This window comes from Myxocyprinus asiaticus, chromosome 9 (assembly GCF_019703515.2).
Source record: "Myxocyprinus asiaticus isolate MX2 ecotype Aquarium Trade chromosome 9, UBuf_Myxa_2, whole genome shotgun sequence".
In the NCBI taxonomy this organism is placed as follows: Eukaryota; Metazoa; Chordata; class Actinopteri; order Cypriniformes; family Catostomidae; genus Myxocyprinus; species Myxocyprinus asiaticus.
Window position 1 is genome coordinate 48,287,977 of NC_059352.1, and position 18,962 is coordinate 48,306,938.

The 18,962-nt window shown below is 36.5% G+C and overlaps 1 protein-coding gene across 3 annotated transcripts in view; it reads right to left on the bottom strand.

Moving 5' to 3' along the window:
• Positions 1-18,583, bottom strand: part of gad1b (glutamate decarboxylase 1b) — a 33,297-nt gene extending 14,714 nt beyond the window's left edge. Inside the window, exons 1-6 of one of the 3 annotated variants that reach the window (XM_051706907.1) lie at positions 18,271-18,583; positions 17,077-17,226; positions 15,437-15,499; positions 12,279-12,422; positions 10,495-10,737; positions 9,546-9,636 (exon numbers count right to left, since the gene is read on the bottom strand). In XM_051706907.1, coding sequence (XP_051562867.1) covers positions 9,546-9,636; positions 10,495-10,737; positions 12,279-12,422; positions 15,437-15,499; positions 17,077-17,152 — 617 coding nt within the window. In that variant the 5' untranslated portion in view covers positions 17,153-17,226; positions 18,271-18,583. Of the gene's footprint in view, positions 1-9,545; positions 9,637-10,494; positions 10,738-12,278; positions 12,423-15,436; positions 15,500-17,076; positions 18,190-18,270 lie in introns of those variants that run through there. The other 2 variants (XM_051706909.1, XM_051706908.1) reach the window with 2 other exon arrangements.
• Positions 18,584-18,962: the final 379 nt, after the last annotated feature.

An 18,962-nucleotide genomic window follows, 5' to 3' on the forward strand; every position in this document is an offset into this window, starting at 1 on the left:
AAAAAAACTTTGTTTATCATAAGATTATAAACACATACAAAATTATTTATGAATAACTGGAGTCTTTTTTATTTATTATTTAGGGGAATTAGACAATTTTTTGCAATTAGTCCACAGTATATGTGAATGATGAGCTTTTAAATTTGAGTGTGAAAAATTGCGGACGGCAGCCCAAACATTCATCAGAGTTTAAGGGGTTAAATCGTAAAGTATTTATACATCATACATCCCTAGGTACTGCCTTTTTTGCTGATTTTAATAATAAAGAAAATCTTCACACAGTAAAAACTGACTTTGTTACGATAATGAGAATCATCATGGAAAACAATGAGAACAGTAAAAGTAAAATGTCCAAGAATTGGGTAAAACGTGGTTAAGTTTGCTGAAAATAATTTTACAATGTAAATTCAAGTTAATTTTGTTTAAAAACAAATATTTGTTTTACACACAACATAATTTCTTCTTATTTATTTGATTTTATTGTAATTTAGATTTGGCCTGGACATTTTCTTGACAGGTTTCATGGGATTACACCTTATGTTTAACAACTTTAAAATGGTAAAAATTCAGGCAAAAACACCTCTGAGCATTATGGTTCTTAGCATAATGTACACTTCCATCAGAGATAAATTCAGCCCCTCTTGGCTGCTTTGAATTTCGCTAATTAAAAGACGGGTGTGATGGGCCAGATAAGTGCTCATTTCAGGGTGTTTTAATGAAGGGAGTCAGTGCTCTGATGAATATCAGTTGGTCTAAATGGAGGAGTACAGCCTGATGTGAGACAGACAGAGCACAAATCAGCGGACGTCTGCGCAGACGAGATAAGAATACGCTTCAGCACAAATCCATCTCATTCAGCAAAAGGATGGACCGAAGTGGATGAGTATGTGATGAAATAACTAGGACATGGAACAGCCTCGGGCAGACTCATTGTTCTGTTCCATAACAAAGAGGAACAAAGATTTAAGACGGTAAAATAATAGAGAATCATCAATAATGTGCAGCTAAGTCACGATTCCTGCTGTCATTCTGTCATATGCAGAATAATGTTTCTGTGCGGGTCTATACACATGTTTGATTTGACAAAATGTGCTTTTTTTTTTTTTTTTGTCCATGTTCACATAGAAATCAACAGGAAATTGAATACCAGCCTGAATAAAGTATTCTTGCAGCTTACTGCATGCTGAGACTATTTTATATGTACTGTAATGTTATGAAATTTGATTTAGTGTGATATGTATGTGCAGAACAGATCATACAATCATAATAAAATGCTCAAGATAAACAGAATTTTTGACAACCCCCAATCCCAAGTATTAAACTTTAGAATTTTTGTGCAACAGACATGAATAAAAAAGAAAAAAACATTTTGAATATACAATAGATGGATACACCATGGATGCAGAAACAAGCAAAAAAATAAATGCCCTATTAACCACCCAGGACACCCTAGCAACCACCTTGCAATGCCCTATAAACCGGACACCCTAGCAACCATCTAGCAATGCCCTATCAACCACCCTGGACACTCTAGCACCCACCTAATAATCCCTAAAAAAAAAAAAAAAGAAAATGCATTTTTGAAAATTTTCAAATGTAGCAACCAGCTAGCAATGTCCTATTAACTAACCAGAACACCTTAGCAACCACTTAACCCTGTAAAGCCTGACATATGAAAATGTTGTTTTTTGACATTAAACTGTTTTAAGTACCATTAGACAAACTATAAAAAGAAATCGTATATATATATATATATGTCAAATTTGATACATTAGGCTTTAAAGGTCATTATCCTCCTGAGGCCCAGCAATTCATTTTTGTATAGGACAATTATTTCATTTATTTTAGCCCATTCATGCTACAGTGGTAAATCTTGAGGTATTTTTCAGAAGACAGCTTCCTCTCCTTGGACTATAAATATGGATTGAAATGTATCACAGTTCAATTCAGTGCATCAAATTCAATATGAATAAAATATTACTTTTTCAATAAACAATTTTTATCATATGTAATTTATGCACCAAACACTATATTGACATTTAAAAAAGGGAAAATGTAAAACTTTTTTCGCTGGGTCTCAGGAACTTATGGTAAGATGACATAATCGCTTGTAATTTAAAATAATTAAATCTTTATAAAGACAGCACAGGCTGCATATATGAAAATACACAGAAATTTTAGTTCACACTTGAAATATATCATAAAATGTTTATGTAGAATTTTCAAAGGCATGAATGCAATGTAATGGTGATTGAGAGATATGCCTCAAAAGCCTGTTGTATCATATTTGATACACAGATTTCCAAGGTTTTTTTTCTTCAATAAAATAATATACAGAATTTTAACCAAGCACAAGTTGCTTATATTCAGCAAATACTCATTTTAAAATATCAGTAACAATATAATAATTACTGTCATTTTACGTTATTAAAATAAGCTGTCATTTATCCCAACATAAGAGTCACATTTGCCAAGTCTGCTGCCATTTTAAATAGATCGACATAAACATTGAAACCACTTTTTTCACAAATAACCACTAGATGGTGCCATAAACTTGTGAAACTTACATACTATAGGTTGTCTGGCTCATCAGCTTGAGCAGAGAGTGAAACAGGAGCCGTCAAACATTGTGTATCATATTTGATACACACGCCGTTATAGGGTTAACAATGCCTAGAAGAACTTAACACCTCATAGAAAGTTATAGCAAAGCTCCAAAAAAACAAACCCTCAGAATACCTTAGCAACTGCATAGAAACACCCTGACAACTATCCACAACACCCAAAAATAGTGGCGGCAAGTTTTGCACCATCAAACACACTGACATTTTCTCAAATATTTCAAAAATATAGTCTTTTATGTCTTTTATGTGAAGCTATTTTGAGGGTGTGTATTGGTAATTCTGTGTGTGTGTTAGTCCATTAGCTGCCGGTCAGTGTGTGTCCCTGCTGATGAGAAATAATGGGTGTGAATTAGTCACAGTGAATAATGACAGAATAAGCAGCGTTCGCAGCCCGTTCAATCACTGAATCACAGACAACAGGACACTTCCCTTTATATTTTCACAAAGCCCTTTCTATAAAGAGTGTGTGTGAGTTAAGCTGGGAGGTGGGGAAACCATAAGCGACACTCACGGCAGTGAAGAAATTAAATGTTTTAAAAAATTGCAGGTGAAGTCCTTTAAAATGTGGGCAGTGAGCGGTGGGAGGCGGATGAAACAGCTTTATCCATAGAGCAAGAAGACAAAATAATGTGCGGGAGATGGAGAAATGTTGAGCATGAGATTCCAGGCTGTAAATGCGTCTGTTTTTAGAGCTTCAGAGAGAAAGTGAAGTACTAATCAATGGCTCTGTTCCAAAACCTAGACCACGTCCACACAAACACGTTTTTTGTTTCCTAATGTCATTGTATTCCAAAGAACGTGGCTCTCGAGAGCAGTTTTCAGTGGACGAAAAGACTGTTCCAGTGTGGCCGAGAGGCATAAACATAGCAAAATCAGTGCGTTTTCAACCAAAAACCTATTAGTGTGGACAATGCTTTAGAAGGCATCTGTCTTTGTAGACTGTAGACATCAAAGCAACTTAGAAGGTTTTGAGAGAGAACCATCAGACGCTTCTGGCCGACACTTCAGAGCTCTGAGCACCAGAACCGTCAGGCACAGGAACAGTTTTTTTCCCTCAGGCTATCCATCTCATGAACGGTTAAAACTGCCCCATTGAGCAATAATTATGTGCAATACAGAGTCTAGTCTTTTTATATTTATCCAACACATCCAACCTCTTCTGCCATTACATTTCCTTGCACTGTATATAACAGATTTGTATTAGATTTGCACTACGTATGTGTCTGTGTGTGTATGTATGTATGTGTGTATGTGTGTATTTGTATGTATGTGTGTATATATATATATGCATATATGTGTATGTATGTATGTGTGTATATATATATGCATATATGTGTGTGTGTGTGTGTGTGTGTATGTATGTATGTGTATGTATGTATGTATGTCTTATTGTGTATTCTATATATACTTTATTTTCTATTCAATTTTTATTTATTTATTATTATTCTTTTTTATTTATTTTTTTATTCAATATTTAATTATTTTTTTATTATTATCTATGTCTTATTGCTGTTTTGTATTGTTGTGCACTGGAAGCTCCTGTCACCAAGACAAATTCCTTGTATGTGTAAGCATACTTGGCAATAAAGCTGATTCTGATTCTGATCAGACAGACTTTTACACTCTCATATCTCGTAAAAACCTACACCATAGTTCTCTTAGAGGACTCGATAGTTAGTTAACATGAGTTAGTGATAATAAGTATCTCTGGCGTAAGCCCCGTGCTACGGATCAACCAAGGATGTAACCACATATTCACATACTCTCAGATACAAAAATAGTGTTTTTTAATATCATGTTCATGTTTTACAGGAATAGAGGGCAAACTTCAAGGTTTAATTTAAGAAATCAAAACCACTGGCAGTGTCAGTAGTATCAGTAAATGTCAGTGGCAGTAGCGGGTGTTCTTCATGTATACTGTATTGAAAGTCACACTGTGGTGACATCTGAAGCAATTGCCACAAGGTAAAATAAATAAATAAATAAATAAGCTCTATTGGCTCTGTTCCAAAACCTAGTGAACTGCCTTACTGTCTACTGCCTAGAGGCAGCTGCCTTCTGAAGGCTAGGGTATTTTTAATTTCATGGTCGAGCGCTCTAGTCTTTCAAAGTATACCATTTTGACCGTCTTTGAAAACTGGACTGCACATGGACAGCCCGTGCATACTGTGCTGAGGACGAAATTTGCATCACAAACACTTTGTGATATAGCGGTACGTGAAAAACCGAAGTATATCGTTCTTGCGCTAAAAAATTGTAAGATGCAGCACAACGGATGGAACAGAAGACAGGTGTCTCGAGACTACCATAAAAATTCATTTAGAATTCCTTTTATTATAAGAAAAATGAGGCACATATAATTGGAAGTGTATGGGGCCAATTTTTTTGAGTTTAAAGGCAAAAATTTGAAGCTTATAATTTTATAAAATCACATCAATTCTTCTGTTAAAACTTGTGTATTATTTGAGCTATAAAGTTGTAAAGTTGTTTAAAGGGTTTACGGCATTACATAGCCAATTGGATATAAATTTACACAGAAAACATTAAGTGATTTTATCACACTAAAATCGTATTAATATACATATTGTTTACATCTTGTGGCTATACTTTCAAAACAGTGAGTATTTATCACTTACGAATATGCCCCATTCACTTCCACTGTAAGTGCCTCAGTGACCACATTTACATGCACTTAAGAAAAGTGTTTATTCCGGTTTTTGCAGTAAGCAGCTATCTGAAAATAATGTTTTCAACATTTCTAGAAGTACAGTGGGAAAAGCATATACATTATAATCTATACCCATTTATACACACCAAATGTAAAATATCGACGTTTCCTCATGTTTGCTTATATGCATTCGTTCATTGGGGGAATCCCAGAGTTTTACGTAAGAGGAAAACCCCACTATTGAAGCGCAGTTCCGCTGCAGGTCGCAATAGAAAATTAAGGTTACAAACACAGCAACAACTCTGAAATATCTGGAAATAAAGCAAAACAATGGGGAATAAAATAGCAAAGTCTTCCTTGGATACCATATTTGTTACTTATACAAGTGTTGCAGGGAATTTACGTTGCTCTGGAGAAAGCTGCTTACTGACGGAGCCGCATGTATAAGGAACAGAGTACACCCCTTATACAGTGCATGTGAACCGGAACGCTGCTTTCTCGCAATAAGCCGCTTTCTGGTGTCCATGTGAATGTAGTCAGTGTAACCTCAAATGTTTTTTTTTTAAAGGAGAGTCTAAATAAATGTTTTGGGTAATCAACATTATGCCACAAATGCTATAGACTGAGCTTAACTTGTTTTGAACCTGAAATGTTCCTTTACGTTTTTTTTTTATCTTGACACAACGTCTTAATAACGTGGTGCTCCTGCGCGAGACTTTGAAGAAAAAACCAAGACGTGGCACAGCGGTCAAAGACACCCGCTTAGCACATGTTTACATAGAAAAACAGTTAAACCCAGAACAGATGGGTGCAAAAGTGCCTTCGGTGTGAATGGTCTCTTAAGGCCCCAGCGTATGGTACTCACGGCGAAGTGCTTTTTCGTTCTTGGCTCAGTACCAAAAAGAAGTTTGAAACTGTTGAGCAATGGCATACTGTCTGCAAACATTCAGACACCAGCCACACCACTGGGTGAGGCATGCAGTGGTACAATTAAATATAAGGAAGCTCCATACTATGTAAAACTTTAACTAATGTGACACTGAAATGTGTTATCAATGTCTTCATGCCTCATTCTATGAGTAGAATTCACACGAGATCAGTAAAAGAAAACTCAAAATAAAATATATATGCAGTAGATAATGTGTAATTTGTCATGTTCACATTCTGCATTCATGGTGCTAATGCACTTACATGCTTTGCGCAGCCATAATATGCACCAGTTACACTCAGTTATTGTAATTTATGATGACACTGACACTGATTCCTTTTGAAGACAAATGCTGCCTTCACGTGCTATCGAAATTATTGTAAATATGAGATTCCCATTCGGAAGTTGCACATGAACGACCCTTGAAGACGTAATTACGACTGAGAAACTCTCAGGTATAAAATTTTTATACCAGAGTTTCAGAGTTGGGAGGAGATGTAAACTTTCAGCATGGTTGTAAAAGGACGGTTTCTGTAGAGAATGACAGGTAAAGACAGCGAATTGCTTACGTTTGCCGTTTCGGTCATATACATTTATTTATATCAGCAGCCATTTTATAGATATCGTACATTGTTACACTGTGAAAATAGCTTTTAATTTGACCAAAATGCCATTACCGTCAGCAGCCTACCTGAGTAAAATGTATTATGGTGTCAAAATAAACGTTCCTCAAGAAATGCATGAACGAACCTGGTGTTGTCCATGTTTCCAATGCGAAGTACTCATAATTACCACTTCAGAAGTGGGAAGTAGAATAATTCTGACAGCACATGAAGGCAGCATATTTAAACAAAAAAAATCACATGACTTTTTCTTGGGAAATTTCTCTACGTGAACGATCGAACAGATGTAGGTAAGTTTGCACCAGTTCGCTAATAACTCTGCACGCTGGTAGTTTCACGTTGACTGAGCTTGACTGAATGAATAATGCAACTGTAAAATCTTTTGGCCTGAAAGTAGGTAGAGCACCCGGTCACACCTACCGATGACGTGGAGCAATGGCAGTAAGAAGGTGTTTAGCAGCCGGTCATTTTTGCCAGTTGTCCTGAAAGTTCGCACTGGCGAGCTGTTACAAACCACCAAAACAAACTCAAAAACTTTTGTTTTAGCCAGATTTTGTTCTAAATGATGTCACACACATGTGCAGGGGCCTTAAGGCAGCATCCTAACTGGAACAGAAACTAATAAGTTACCAATTTGGAACCCTCTACATACTGTATGCAGCAAATCCCAGCGTTAGCATTTTACTAAACTAATGACAGGATACTCAAATAAGAATTAATTATAAAGCACACACACATTTTATAGGTAAAAGAGAAAAAAAAAATACTAGATTTAATTATTTCTGAATATATTTCTGTAACCAACATTTCTCTCGCTTCGTCCGCCATCTTGGATGGAGCTTTTCGCGATGTTTGCCTTCTCCGCCAAGGTTACATGCAACTATGTCTATGAATTTGGCCACATGCAGGTATCTTAGAAGGTAGCATAATGAAGCTGCCTACCTTTCTGAACGGCATTTGCAATGGAATCACGCATATGATGCCTAGAAGCTCGCTAGATTTTGTAACAGAACCAATGAATATTTGTGTCTGCACTTCTGAAGAAGGTTAAAATAAATAATTAATACTACATACATACACAAGGGTGCAAATATGACATGGATTAAATCTGATAATGAAAGAATCTGTCTCTCTCTTCCTCTCTGCATGTCGCAAGAATTAGTATAAGAGCATGTTAATCAAAGAAATTCCCTATTGCCATATGCCATTGTTCTTAGTTATGGCTATTTAACAAGCCTTTTTCATACTAAGTGACTTCTATTATAAAAAGCCCTGTATTTATATTAAGAAAGACAGCTGTAATGAAGTGCTTGGTCCTTGGAGATCATAATGGCCTCCGGGAGTAAAATGCGATGGCCAGACTGCTCAGCCCGCAGGGACGCACGATTTGACTGACTGGTCCCAGCTGGCACAGACTTCCTACCAGCCCACAGTCAGACGCAATCAATGGACTGTTAAATAGATTTGGTACAAGTCCATTCTGTGCTTTAGTGTTGTAAGACTCCTGAGTGCAACACTGGCTCAGTCATAACAAAATTTTAAAGCAGCACAGGAAGCTTAATGGAAAAACTCATTAGCTTTATCTCATCTGTTGTACTGTATGTAGGGGAAACTGGGGCTAGTTGTCACATGGGGAAGTTATATCAGGAACCACTCTGGCAGACATTAAAGCTAGGGTCAACTATATATTGAAAGCAGATTTTCACTGGGTGAATGATGGGTATTTAACATACTTGTCATGTTGGGACAAGCTGTCACATTTATTTTGGGGCAAGCTGTCCCATGTGTTTTATATGTTGTCAATTATTGTTGGCGAAAACAATGGGTTGTTATTTTTGTGTTATTCTTTTTTTTTTTTCATTGACATTTCATTAATTGCTTTTAATAATGGTTTTACTGTTTACATTTTGCTGAAAAGTCTGGAATATTTAATTCCTATTGCAAGTTCCTGTTGTGACAACTTACCCCGTAGTGTGACAACATGCCCTGCTCTCGTCATAAGAAGTCAACATGTGTTAACTGAACTATATCTATTTTCATGGGCAATTACGGAGGAAATATTTACTAGATTTGTTCTGGCAAGATTTTAAGGGATCTAGGGTAAAAAATTGTGACAATTAACCTTACATCTGTGCACTTTCTGTATGAATGGAAACAAATAAATTCAACATGATGTGTGACAGTGCAATCTATACTTTAATTTCTTTGCAAATCGCCTTTATACATCAGTAATTCATCAGAAAGAGATGTCCAATAGAACAGCTCAGTTCAAATTGCTTTTTATATCATGCAGTACAGTGGGGAAACATGTAACTCTATGGGCTGATCAATATGCAATCTCACTCGCCCTGAGGGCACCGGTGTGGTTACAGCATTCAGAGACATCACTCGATATGGGGTTGACAAAGACAGCACCTCCGGCTGTACCGTTCAAACAAACAGTTTACATAACCGCAATGGAAATACTTACATACATAACAAAGGCAACACTTCTTTTCTAAATGACTGCACACAGATCAGTGTGAGCAGATCTGGTTGATTTTGATAGTTTAGTTCCCTGTAGCTCAACTGTAGAGCAAGGTCATGTGTTCGATTCCCATGCAGGTAACACACAAACTGAGAAAAATGTATATTCTGAATGTACTGCATGAAGTCACTTTGGATAAAAGCGTCTGCCCAATGCATACATGTTAATAACTCACATGTTAGTGTTGGCAGTAGAGGTAAGCCATTCTCCAGCAAGACCAATGATGTCCAGACCAGAAGAAAGCTGGTTAAAAAATCTGGGATGACCTGAGAAGAGATTTTACAGGCACTATAAGTGCAAAAGTGCAAAAACAAACACTCTTCCATTCCATTAAATGGACTAACTGAAGCAAAATAATTTCAACATGTTGCAGTTTGATTGTCTCATTATATTCAAAAAACAATCTGCATTATCGGTAGCTTGACAGCGGCCCCAAAAGTATCTGGACACTTAAACTATGCTTTTAAATGTGGCTTAATGCATTGGAGAAGCAAAATCAAGCAAAGTGGGTCTTAATGGCCTTTTGACTATAGCATAAAATCATAAACATTCTGTTTTGATATGCTTTCAAATGCAGATATACAGTATGTGGAACAATTTCTTACATCCAAGGATCATATCCAATTTATTTACTGTCTACATAAGTGACCTGTAGAAATTACACCTAACATCCAAAATTGCCCATATTAAATCTAAAAAATTTAATTAAATTTAATGTTGATGAATAATGAAAATGCACAACAACAGCAAAAACCCTTCCATAATAAGAATCAACTCAAATCCCTGTTGTTAAATTAGTACTAAAATTAAAATTGCACTATTCGCTATATCTTGAGTTAGATACATTTGGCAATTGGAAACTATATTAAACTGTAAGTTTTGGAGTCAAAAGTCAAATTGCACAATTTTTTCTTTAGCATGGTTTTTGGTTTCAAACATTAAGCTCAAAACTGTCTTAAATTTGAATAGTTTTTGTGAATTTTGTCTTCCAAACAAAAATTCCACTACCATTATATTTTTTCACAGAAACTGCGTTGCACGGAATCAGAATCATTATTTATAAAGTAACAATTGATGTTGGACACAATTGGAAATCTGATCAATTGTAACACATTGGCTTGTACCTGTTCTCACTCCATACTTCAGTGTGTCTCTGCAGTCCACTAGAATCTGCTCCAGAGACTCTGGTTGATCAGACAGCTCCAGATTGAAGCCCTCCATCCCCTCCAGCAGCTGATGCGGGTGATGGAAGTCCAGCACTTTGGTGGATCTGTCGAAGGTCTTGCGCACATAATTGGTGAGGATCTCCACCATCTCAAGAAGAAACTGGATTGTGGGTTCATCTCCATTTTTAGCTGGCAGTAGATCTAGAATAAATTGAGTCAGCATACAAATAAAGACAAGAGGTGCTTTCATTTAATATTTAATCACAAATTTTGTAAATAAGAGTTTCATTAATGTCTTTACAGAGAGTTATAGTGCAAAATACCAAGAAAATAGACTACCAAAATCTACATCTAGCAATCCTTCTCTTCAAAAAAGGTCAACAAATTTCTAACAAAGGTCAGATTGAGATTAGCTAGCTGATAGCACTGTATTATAAAATATATTACATCAGTTTTTACACGCATAGCCTTTTAAGTGATGTCCAAAAGTCTGCAACCATATTGAAATAGTTTTTTCCATTTAAAGTATCTAGCATGAAGTATCTACATGTTTCCATTGATCATGGTATAAATATTCGGGGGGGGGGGGGTTGACTATTGGGGGATTACCCAATAATCCAAAGAATCTACACCTCTGGGTGTGGGTGAGAAACAGATAAATATTTAAATCCTTTTTTACTATAAATCTCCATTTTCACTTTCAAATGTAAAAGTAAAAGTGTAAAAAAATAATCATTTTGATCTGTTTCTCACCAACATCTATCATATCGCTTTTGACTATACAGCTTTAACCACTGGAGTCATATGGATTACTTTTATGTTTCCATTATGTGATTTTTGGAGCTACAAAGGTCTGATCACCATTCATTTGCATTGTATGGACCAACAGAGCTGAAATATTCTTCTAAATATCTTCATTTGTATTCTGCTGAAGAGAAAAAGTTATAAACATCTGGGATGGCATGAGTGTGAGTAAATGATGAGAGAATTTTCATTTTTGGGTGAACTATCCGTTTAATTTGCATTAATGTGTACAACATAAAATATTAATTATAAGATGAACTTAGAGTGAAACAGGGCTCTGGCCCTGATTTGAGGTCATTTGACCTAAAATTGTATAACTTTTAAAATGCTGCAAATGTATGTAATTAAAATCCCTGAAATTATCTCATTTGTTTTTTTGTTTTTTTTTATTTTTTTTTTTAGACAAAATGCTTATAGTTTTCAATAACTGTAAAATAAGTGAAATGATATTTGAGGTTAAAAATCCCCTATAGGCACCTTATAAAAAGACCCACTTTTAAAATAGATTTGAAATGAACAATGTTAAAAGCAAGCTAACATTGCCTGATCCAATCACAAAGAGTTTAATTTGTGGATAGAAAACTTGAGATGAAATGCCAAATGTTAACAGGAAATGGTGCACCCTTTTCTGAAGTGTTTATTCTTAATGTGTGCTCATTTTGCATATTTTGCATACATTTTGCCCTATATATCTATAGCCTCTAAGTATGGGATAAAAGACCTTCTGGCCACATTTGAAAAAATAAATAGATAAATAAATAAATAATACAAAATATTTTTTCACTAGTGGTCTCGGACTTCTGGACACCACTCTATGCATGTATTAGATGTGTTAGCGAGATTAGACATTTTTACAAACGTAACCATAACACTTTTGGTTTTTGGCGCGTGCATTGAAAAACTAAAAGGCATTTAAAATAATAAAGATGTGCTCTTACCCCGAGCAAACAGGTTGGAGAAGTCTGTCTCTGTGCGGCTGAAGTGCTCACTATTGTCGCACGACAGCTGGTTTTTTGCGCTCTCCTTGAAGGCTCCCACCATACGATTCTTCTCATCCAAACTGTTGTTCTTCTGCAGGAAACCTGCATTATTACAACAGGTGGAAGAATCGCAAAACATGTCCTCAGCCTTGATGCTGGACGTTACACACACACACACACACACACACACACACACAAAAGGCTTTGCAAACCAGTTGCTTCTCCTTTGACCAACTAACAGCAGGTTTGGACTGAGATGTTTATATCCCCAAGAGTGATTCCAGTGGTTGGAGTATTTAGTGGGACACAGCTATTTATGGATTGGTTCAGGTTCAGAGGTGGCACGAGCCATGACATCAGAGGATTTTTTTGAAACATGGTTGAGTTTAGGTCTCTCCATCCCCTCTTTCACTGATTCCGCTTGAGTGACCAAATGGCTTCATGTCATTAACTGCCGACAGGCGCATTCAATAGACTAAAGCTCCAATTCATTGAGGATGTTACATTGGTGCAACTTACATGAACACGGACAAAGAGGTCCAAACGATTACTGGAAGAGACCCAGGCGTTCTCAGTCTGTATGAATTCATTATAAATGCATTTTGTTCTTATTTTGATTTATTTCATTTATGAAGACCCATGTAGACCTCTTGCATATCATAAAACATGGACGGCAGATAACTGTATGGCTGGTGCGATTATAAATATTATTGCACAGTATTTAACAACGTATTTCCTACATCCGTCTTTTAGGTCATGATGAGTTTTCATTGCGTGGTGTTTATCACTCTTATTCTGAGCAGCACTATCACATAATATTATCACAAAAAACAGACGCCCCGAGAATGGTCTTTCATGCCCCCCTTACACTGCCAGCAGCCCATCTTTCACATTCAGGCTCAGTTCTGATAAGATCTAATGACTATTCGATGCCGTTAATCTTTAGAGATGGGCTGAACGTCAATAGGCAACACGATTTTATTGCGGCTATCAAAATGGATTTTTGTTTTTTCTCCCACAGTAAAGACCAAAGGCTCTGATCGTAAAATAATGAGTTTGAGTACCCTTTATTTTACTCAAGTAGCTGTATAAAATAATTGTCATTTGATATAGACCTATTAATAGGCCTATTTTATATACTAACCTACATTTTTATTGCACGATCAGGCATTTATTTCGTTTCGTTAAATCGTTATGATGAGTCAATCCAACTCAATTACATATTTTCTCTCAATAAATAAATAAACATAAAATATGACTATACCAAAAGATGTAGGCCTATTTAGATTTATCTATGTATCATTATCCGTCCACCCTGTCGTGGTTTATTACCGGCTGACTGTAGGCTACAGATCCAGCTTATTACACGGCTACTTTCTAAATAAATGATCAAATGGACATAAATAATAATTTGCGTTGAAATTATATTATTATGTGATAAGAAAGAGAGCACGGAGTCTCCAGAAAGAGCTAAATTCAACCCCATGTTTACATCAGAGTTCTGTCCATGTTTATTTTGCCATAATTAATGTCTGGCTGCTCATTATCCCGCTTATTATTACACAACAACTTGCCAAATAAATAGGCTTAATAAATGGGCATAAAATATTGATTTGAGTCGAAATAATTGTATTATCTTACTTGCAGAGTTGGCAGAGTGATACAAGAATTAGGAAAGGTGACTTGCAGCACCCAGTCATTACTGGATGGGCACTATTGACCAATGAGAATCGAGTCTGGAGAGCTGTAGCATTTTTTATTTGAGGTAAATAGGCACAGCAGAATATCTACCGGGCGGATTACTGATGTTAAAGATGATAAAGAAATCTGATATTTGGGCAAAAATGAACATAATATAAAATTATAGTTCATATCTATTTGGGCATATATGTACATTTTCAAATTCCACTATTTAGGATTATATAAGGACATATACTGTATATGTTACATATAAGAAAACGGCCTTTTTAGTAGTATTTTAAAATATATGTTGCATTTATGTGACTTTTTTTATATCAGTAAAAATCATTCATGAACATACATAGCCTATTATGTGTTTAACTTATATACCACATTTGTGTCGTGAGAATTTGCGTGATTATTTTCAAGCATAGAGAATACATTTTTAATTTAAAAAAATTAGACAAATGTTGGTACACATCAACAAAATGTAGTAACAGAATGATAATTATCCACTCAATTTTTTGTCCGTGCATGTGTGTGTGTGTGTGTGTGTTATTTGCTTTGAATTGAATGTGGTGTGGTTTTTCAAAAACTAGTTGTTCATTTAAAAAAAATTAAATTACATTAAAAACAGCCAAAATGAAATCCTGAGGATCTGTTCTTGAGATGCAGATACTTGAATGACGTGTTGTAAATCGAATAGTTCTCCAGGAGCTACATGCATGGCCACATCCTCCCAGACGTCATTATCATCATTTTAAAACCCCCCAATCCTCTTCACATCTTTTAGCAGGCCATAAAAAGCAGTGTGGCGTAAAAAGATAAGAAGAGAGAGAGAGAGAACCACCCACAAGGAAACTAATAGACTAGAGGGGAATATGCAGCCCCTTTTTCTCCTGATGTATAGGGCTTCACTGTAGAACAAATCCAGTTACGAAAACGTATCTAACTGACCGTGCAGGGAATGTTTCCATCCAGACACTGATTCACAGTCTCTATAGGCTATTTTTCTCTAATCTTGTCGAGCTGCCTATATAAAACCTCGCCTGACGCTCTATATGGCCGATAAACATCTCCTTTCGGGAGATTTATAATCCTGACTTTAAAGTCTGTTTGCTTGGTCCAAAACAATAAATACCATGGTGATGAGTGAGAACAAGGGGCGATAGAATAGGGAACAAAGACTAAGACCCTGTTCACATAGTGCCCTACAGGGTAAATAACCGCGCACTGACCTTTTCTGTGACGGAAAAGCCCAAAGACACCCTCTTTCCCCATATCTATTCAGATTTAGATCTAAATGCATTCAAACCTGGGTCAACAGAGCAAGGTAAAGGTGCCCTCAACATTGGCGCCTTGAGAGACCCTGTATGGCGCCCTTTAGGAGACTGACATGACAGGCACTATATGGAGAGAACATGGCCAAAACTTACCACATATCTTCATGCCCAGTTTCCTCGTGCATCCGTGTGCAACCCCGTACCACGCGTCACAGGCTAAAACGAGATGTTTGGGAGAGCTGTTCAACATATTGTACTTTGTATAAGCTATTTATAGGTGAAAATGTGCCTGAGAAAGCGCGCAATGGAGGGGCATCATGCATTTACGCAGAAGACAATGAAAATGCGCAAATGACACATTTGGGTCTTTACCGGGTGTGTGGCTCTAAAGGGTTTGCTTTTTATCAAGCAATCGATAGAGGCTATCAGAGAGGCAGGCAGCTAATAGATGGTGGCACACATCCGGCAAAGAGGCGGTTTAAAATAAGCGGGCATGAAATGAGGTCTCGAACGCGGGCAGAAATTAATTGAGTGAAACGCGCGTGTTTGACTGGCGCCCACTTGCCAGCCGTCACACAGGCACTATAGAAAATGAAAATACAATTGGAAATACATGAATGACCTCCTGCATTAGAGACCAGACAGATGCATAGCCATAAAGATGAAACATTTAAACATTAAAAAAAAAAATTATAATAATAAACGAAATGCATACACACTCACAACAATAAGCAGGTGCAAACATTACAATCATATTTGTGTTTGCATAAAAGGTGCGTTTAAAGAGAGACAATATTATTATTAATTGTTTGGTGTGTATTTGTCTCATCCTCTGGGGTGGGTGTTTGTCTGGGGGCAAATCCAGCTCTATCTGCCCCAGGCGCGCGCTGTTATTATCAGGCAGAGACAGCGCGAGCACCCTCAGGTCAGTGAGCGTGAGATAGAGCTTGGCAGGGAGATAATGGCAAAACACGCAGAATGCACCCCCCCAAGATATATAAATTTAAGTAATAGACTTTGACCCAAAACGAAGTAGTTGCTATTATATAAAGATATTTGTGTTATTTTTGAATATAGTAAATATTAAATAAAATAAAATAGAGTTTTTTATTTTATTTTATTTTTTTACCATATAGATACACAAATTAAATGTGTAGTTTATTCAACCTATTCAAGCCAGATTAAACCCGTTTTTTAATATAGTCTATATTTAAATCTTGACTTTGGGCAGCATTTTAAGCACATGAAAAAAAACAAAAAAAACAACAAAAAAAAAAAACGGCGAATTCGAGCGTAATGACGGGTAATTTTTGTAATTACCCTATTGTGGCCGGTCTGTTCAAAGCAGATGATTGCGCTTGATTGCTCCCATAAAACGTCGCAAAATGCAGGACCATTATTCTATAAGGTCGGGAGCATAATTATCTGCAATAAGTAATTAGGCTATTGAGAAATTTACGGAAATGTTCTATGCGTTATGGATAGTGCAGATTATAAATCTATCTATCTATCTATCTATCTATCTATCTATCTATCTATCTATCTATCTATCTATCTATCTATCTATCTATCTATCTATCTTTTAATTTGTAATAATTTCCCACTTTTGGCTATATTGTAGATTCTGTCACAAACTGCATGCCCGTTTGTCTATCCAGCAGTTGGAGGGTGATTTGTCAGCTAATAGACATTTCACACGGTGTTGTGTGCTTTTTCCGAGGCATTGATGAACATCGCCACCCCACGGAGTAAACAAGCCAAGTGAAAAGCGCTTTATCCGGGGAGAGACCTACTTGTGGCAGGTTGTCGTAAATTAGCCGTGTTTGGGTCCATATCACCAGCCGAGGAAGAAGGTGCTGAAGACGCCATCACTCCTGGAGAAACACCTCACCGCTTTGCTCAGACACTAAATTCAGATCTCAGACTGAAAAAAGAATCCCAGGCTGCATGGAAAAATACATAGATACCATTTAGGATGTGATGGAACAAATCAGACTTGGTTACAACAAGTAGGTCTATTCTATTCCTCTTATGTCCTGCTTAAAAAAATAAAAAAATAAGAAAGAATCTCTAGCATAATTTCACGCATCAAATTATTCTCTTATCCATTCTGAACTGGCAGTAATTCACTCCCCGTCACAAGGACAATTTGGCTTGTGCCATGCCATGCGCGCACCGTGTGTTCTGTCATGTATAGAAATGCGCTCTCTGATAGAACCGCGCACGTTACAGTACATCAAAAGGCTGATAAAGAAAACCAAATGCACTTTACAAATAACAAAAATATATATGCATATTTTATTACGTGATTTTGAAAAGAATATGAGCTATATAATTTGGTATTTTGGATGATGGTCCGGTTTTGCTCTCCAATCGCAGCTCCTTTGAGCACCAGTGCGCACCAGACCGTGACGTCTGGCTTAATTGGCTCTGTAACGAGGTCTTCAAATCGAATAATTTAAAACGACGAAATACAGAATCTGCTCACTTCAACTGGAGCATATATAGCCAAGCCGACGAACGCCAGGACCGAAAAAATCCTTTTCAAGGAAATTTTTCGATTATTGGTGTCATGATGATAAATGTTTCTTTTTTTAAAATGGCTCTACAGAAGGTCAGATGCTCAATCCATTTGACTGATGCTCTTCCAAAAAAAAAAAACAAAACAAAAAAAAAACAACTATTCAGAAAAAGACAAAAGACGCATTGATTTCTCAGCTAAGATGATCTTTAAATATTGCACATCAATCATTGTCGAACGTCGTGAAATATAGCCAACAAATCATTGCACTGCTTAAGTGTTAAATTACCCTATGTTTTTAGACCAGGTAAAAAAATCATTAACTGGTTTAAACCAATAAATGCATTTTATAACTATTAGATATAGTATAAAAGCTGTTTCTGCTCTTAATTGTTATTTTTCCAACAATGTAGAAAATAAACAATTGGCTCTATTTTAGATCAAAACGAAGAGGCTGAGATCTTACCTCAGTCACAGGTGTTCAGGGTCTCAGTAGAATCCAGACAAATGGAGAAATTTCACAGTACGTGATTTGGTTGTGAGATACGTGACATCATAATGCCAGAAGAGTGCACAAGAAAATCAAAATCCCTCCAGCGCCAGTTTTCAGTTTTTTATCCTTCAAAACACCAGATCCGACAGGAGCATCTCCAAAAATTCACTTCTTCTGTATTTTAGTGGGATTCCCACGCGAATAATGTATCCACGGATTTATCTTGAGGGTCAGACTCACTGGTGATGGCACGGACTCACACCATGAGACACATGAAGTTTAATTCACCGAGTAATATATATATATATATATATATATATATATATATATATATATATATATATATATACACACACACATACGTCAAAAATGGGGGGGGGGGGGGGGTGTTAGGGAGAGATCGTAAGTATCAGATCACGTTTTAATGTTGTTCTTTGAAGGGACATCATTTACAAGCACGCAAATGTTAGCATTCCCTCAAAATGTAACAAATGAAATAACTGTATCTGACTTGTTGTGGATTAGTGAAATAATGATGAAACAACCTAGATGAGAAAACTGGAAGTATAACACCACCCTGATATCCACGAGGTGGCAACAGAGAGCAGACCAACTTGAACTTGAATGAAGGATTTTGGGCAGCTCCCTGGAAAATCACTTGAGCT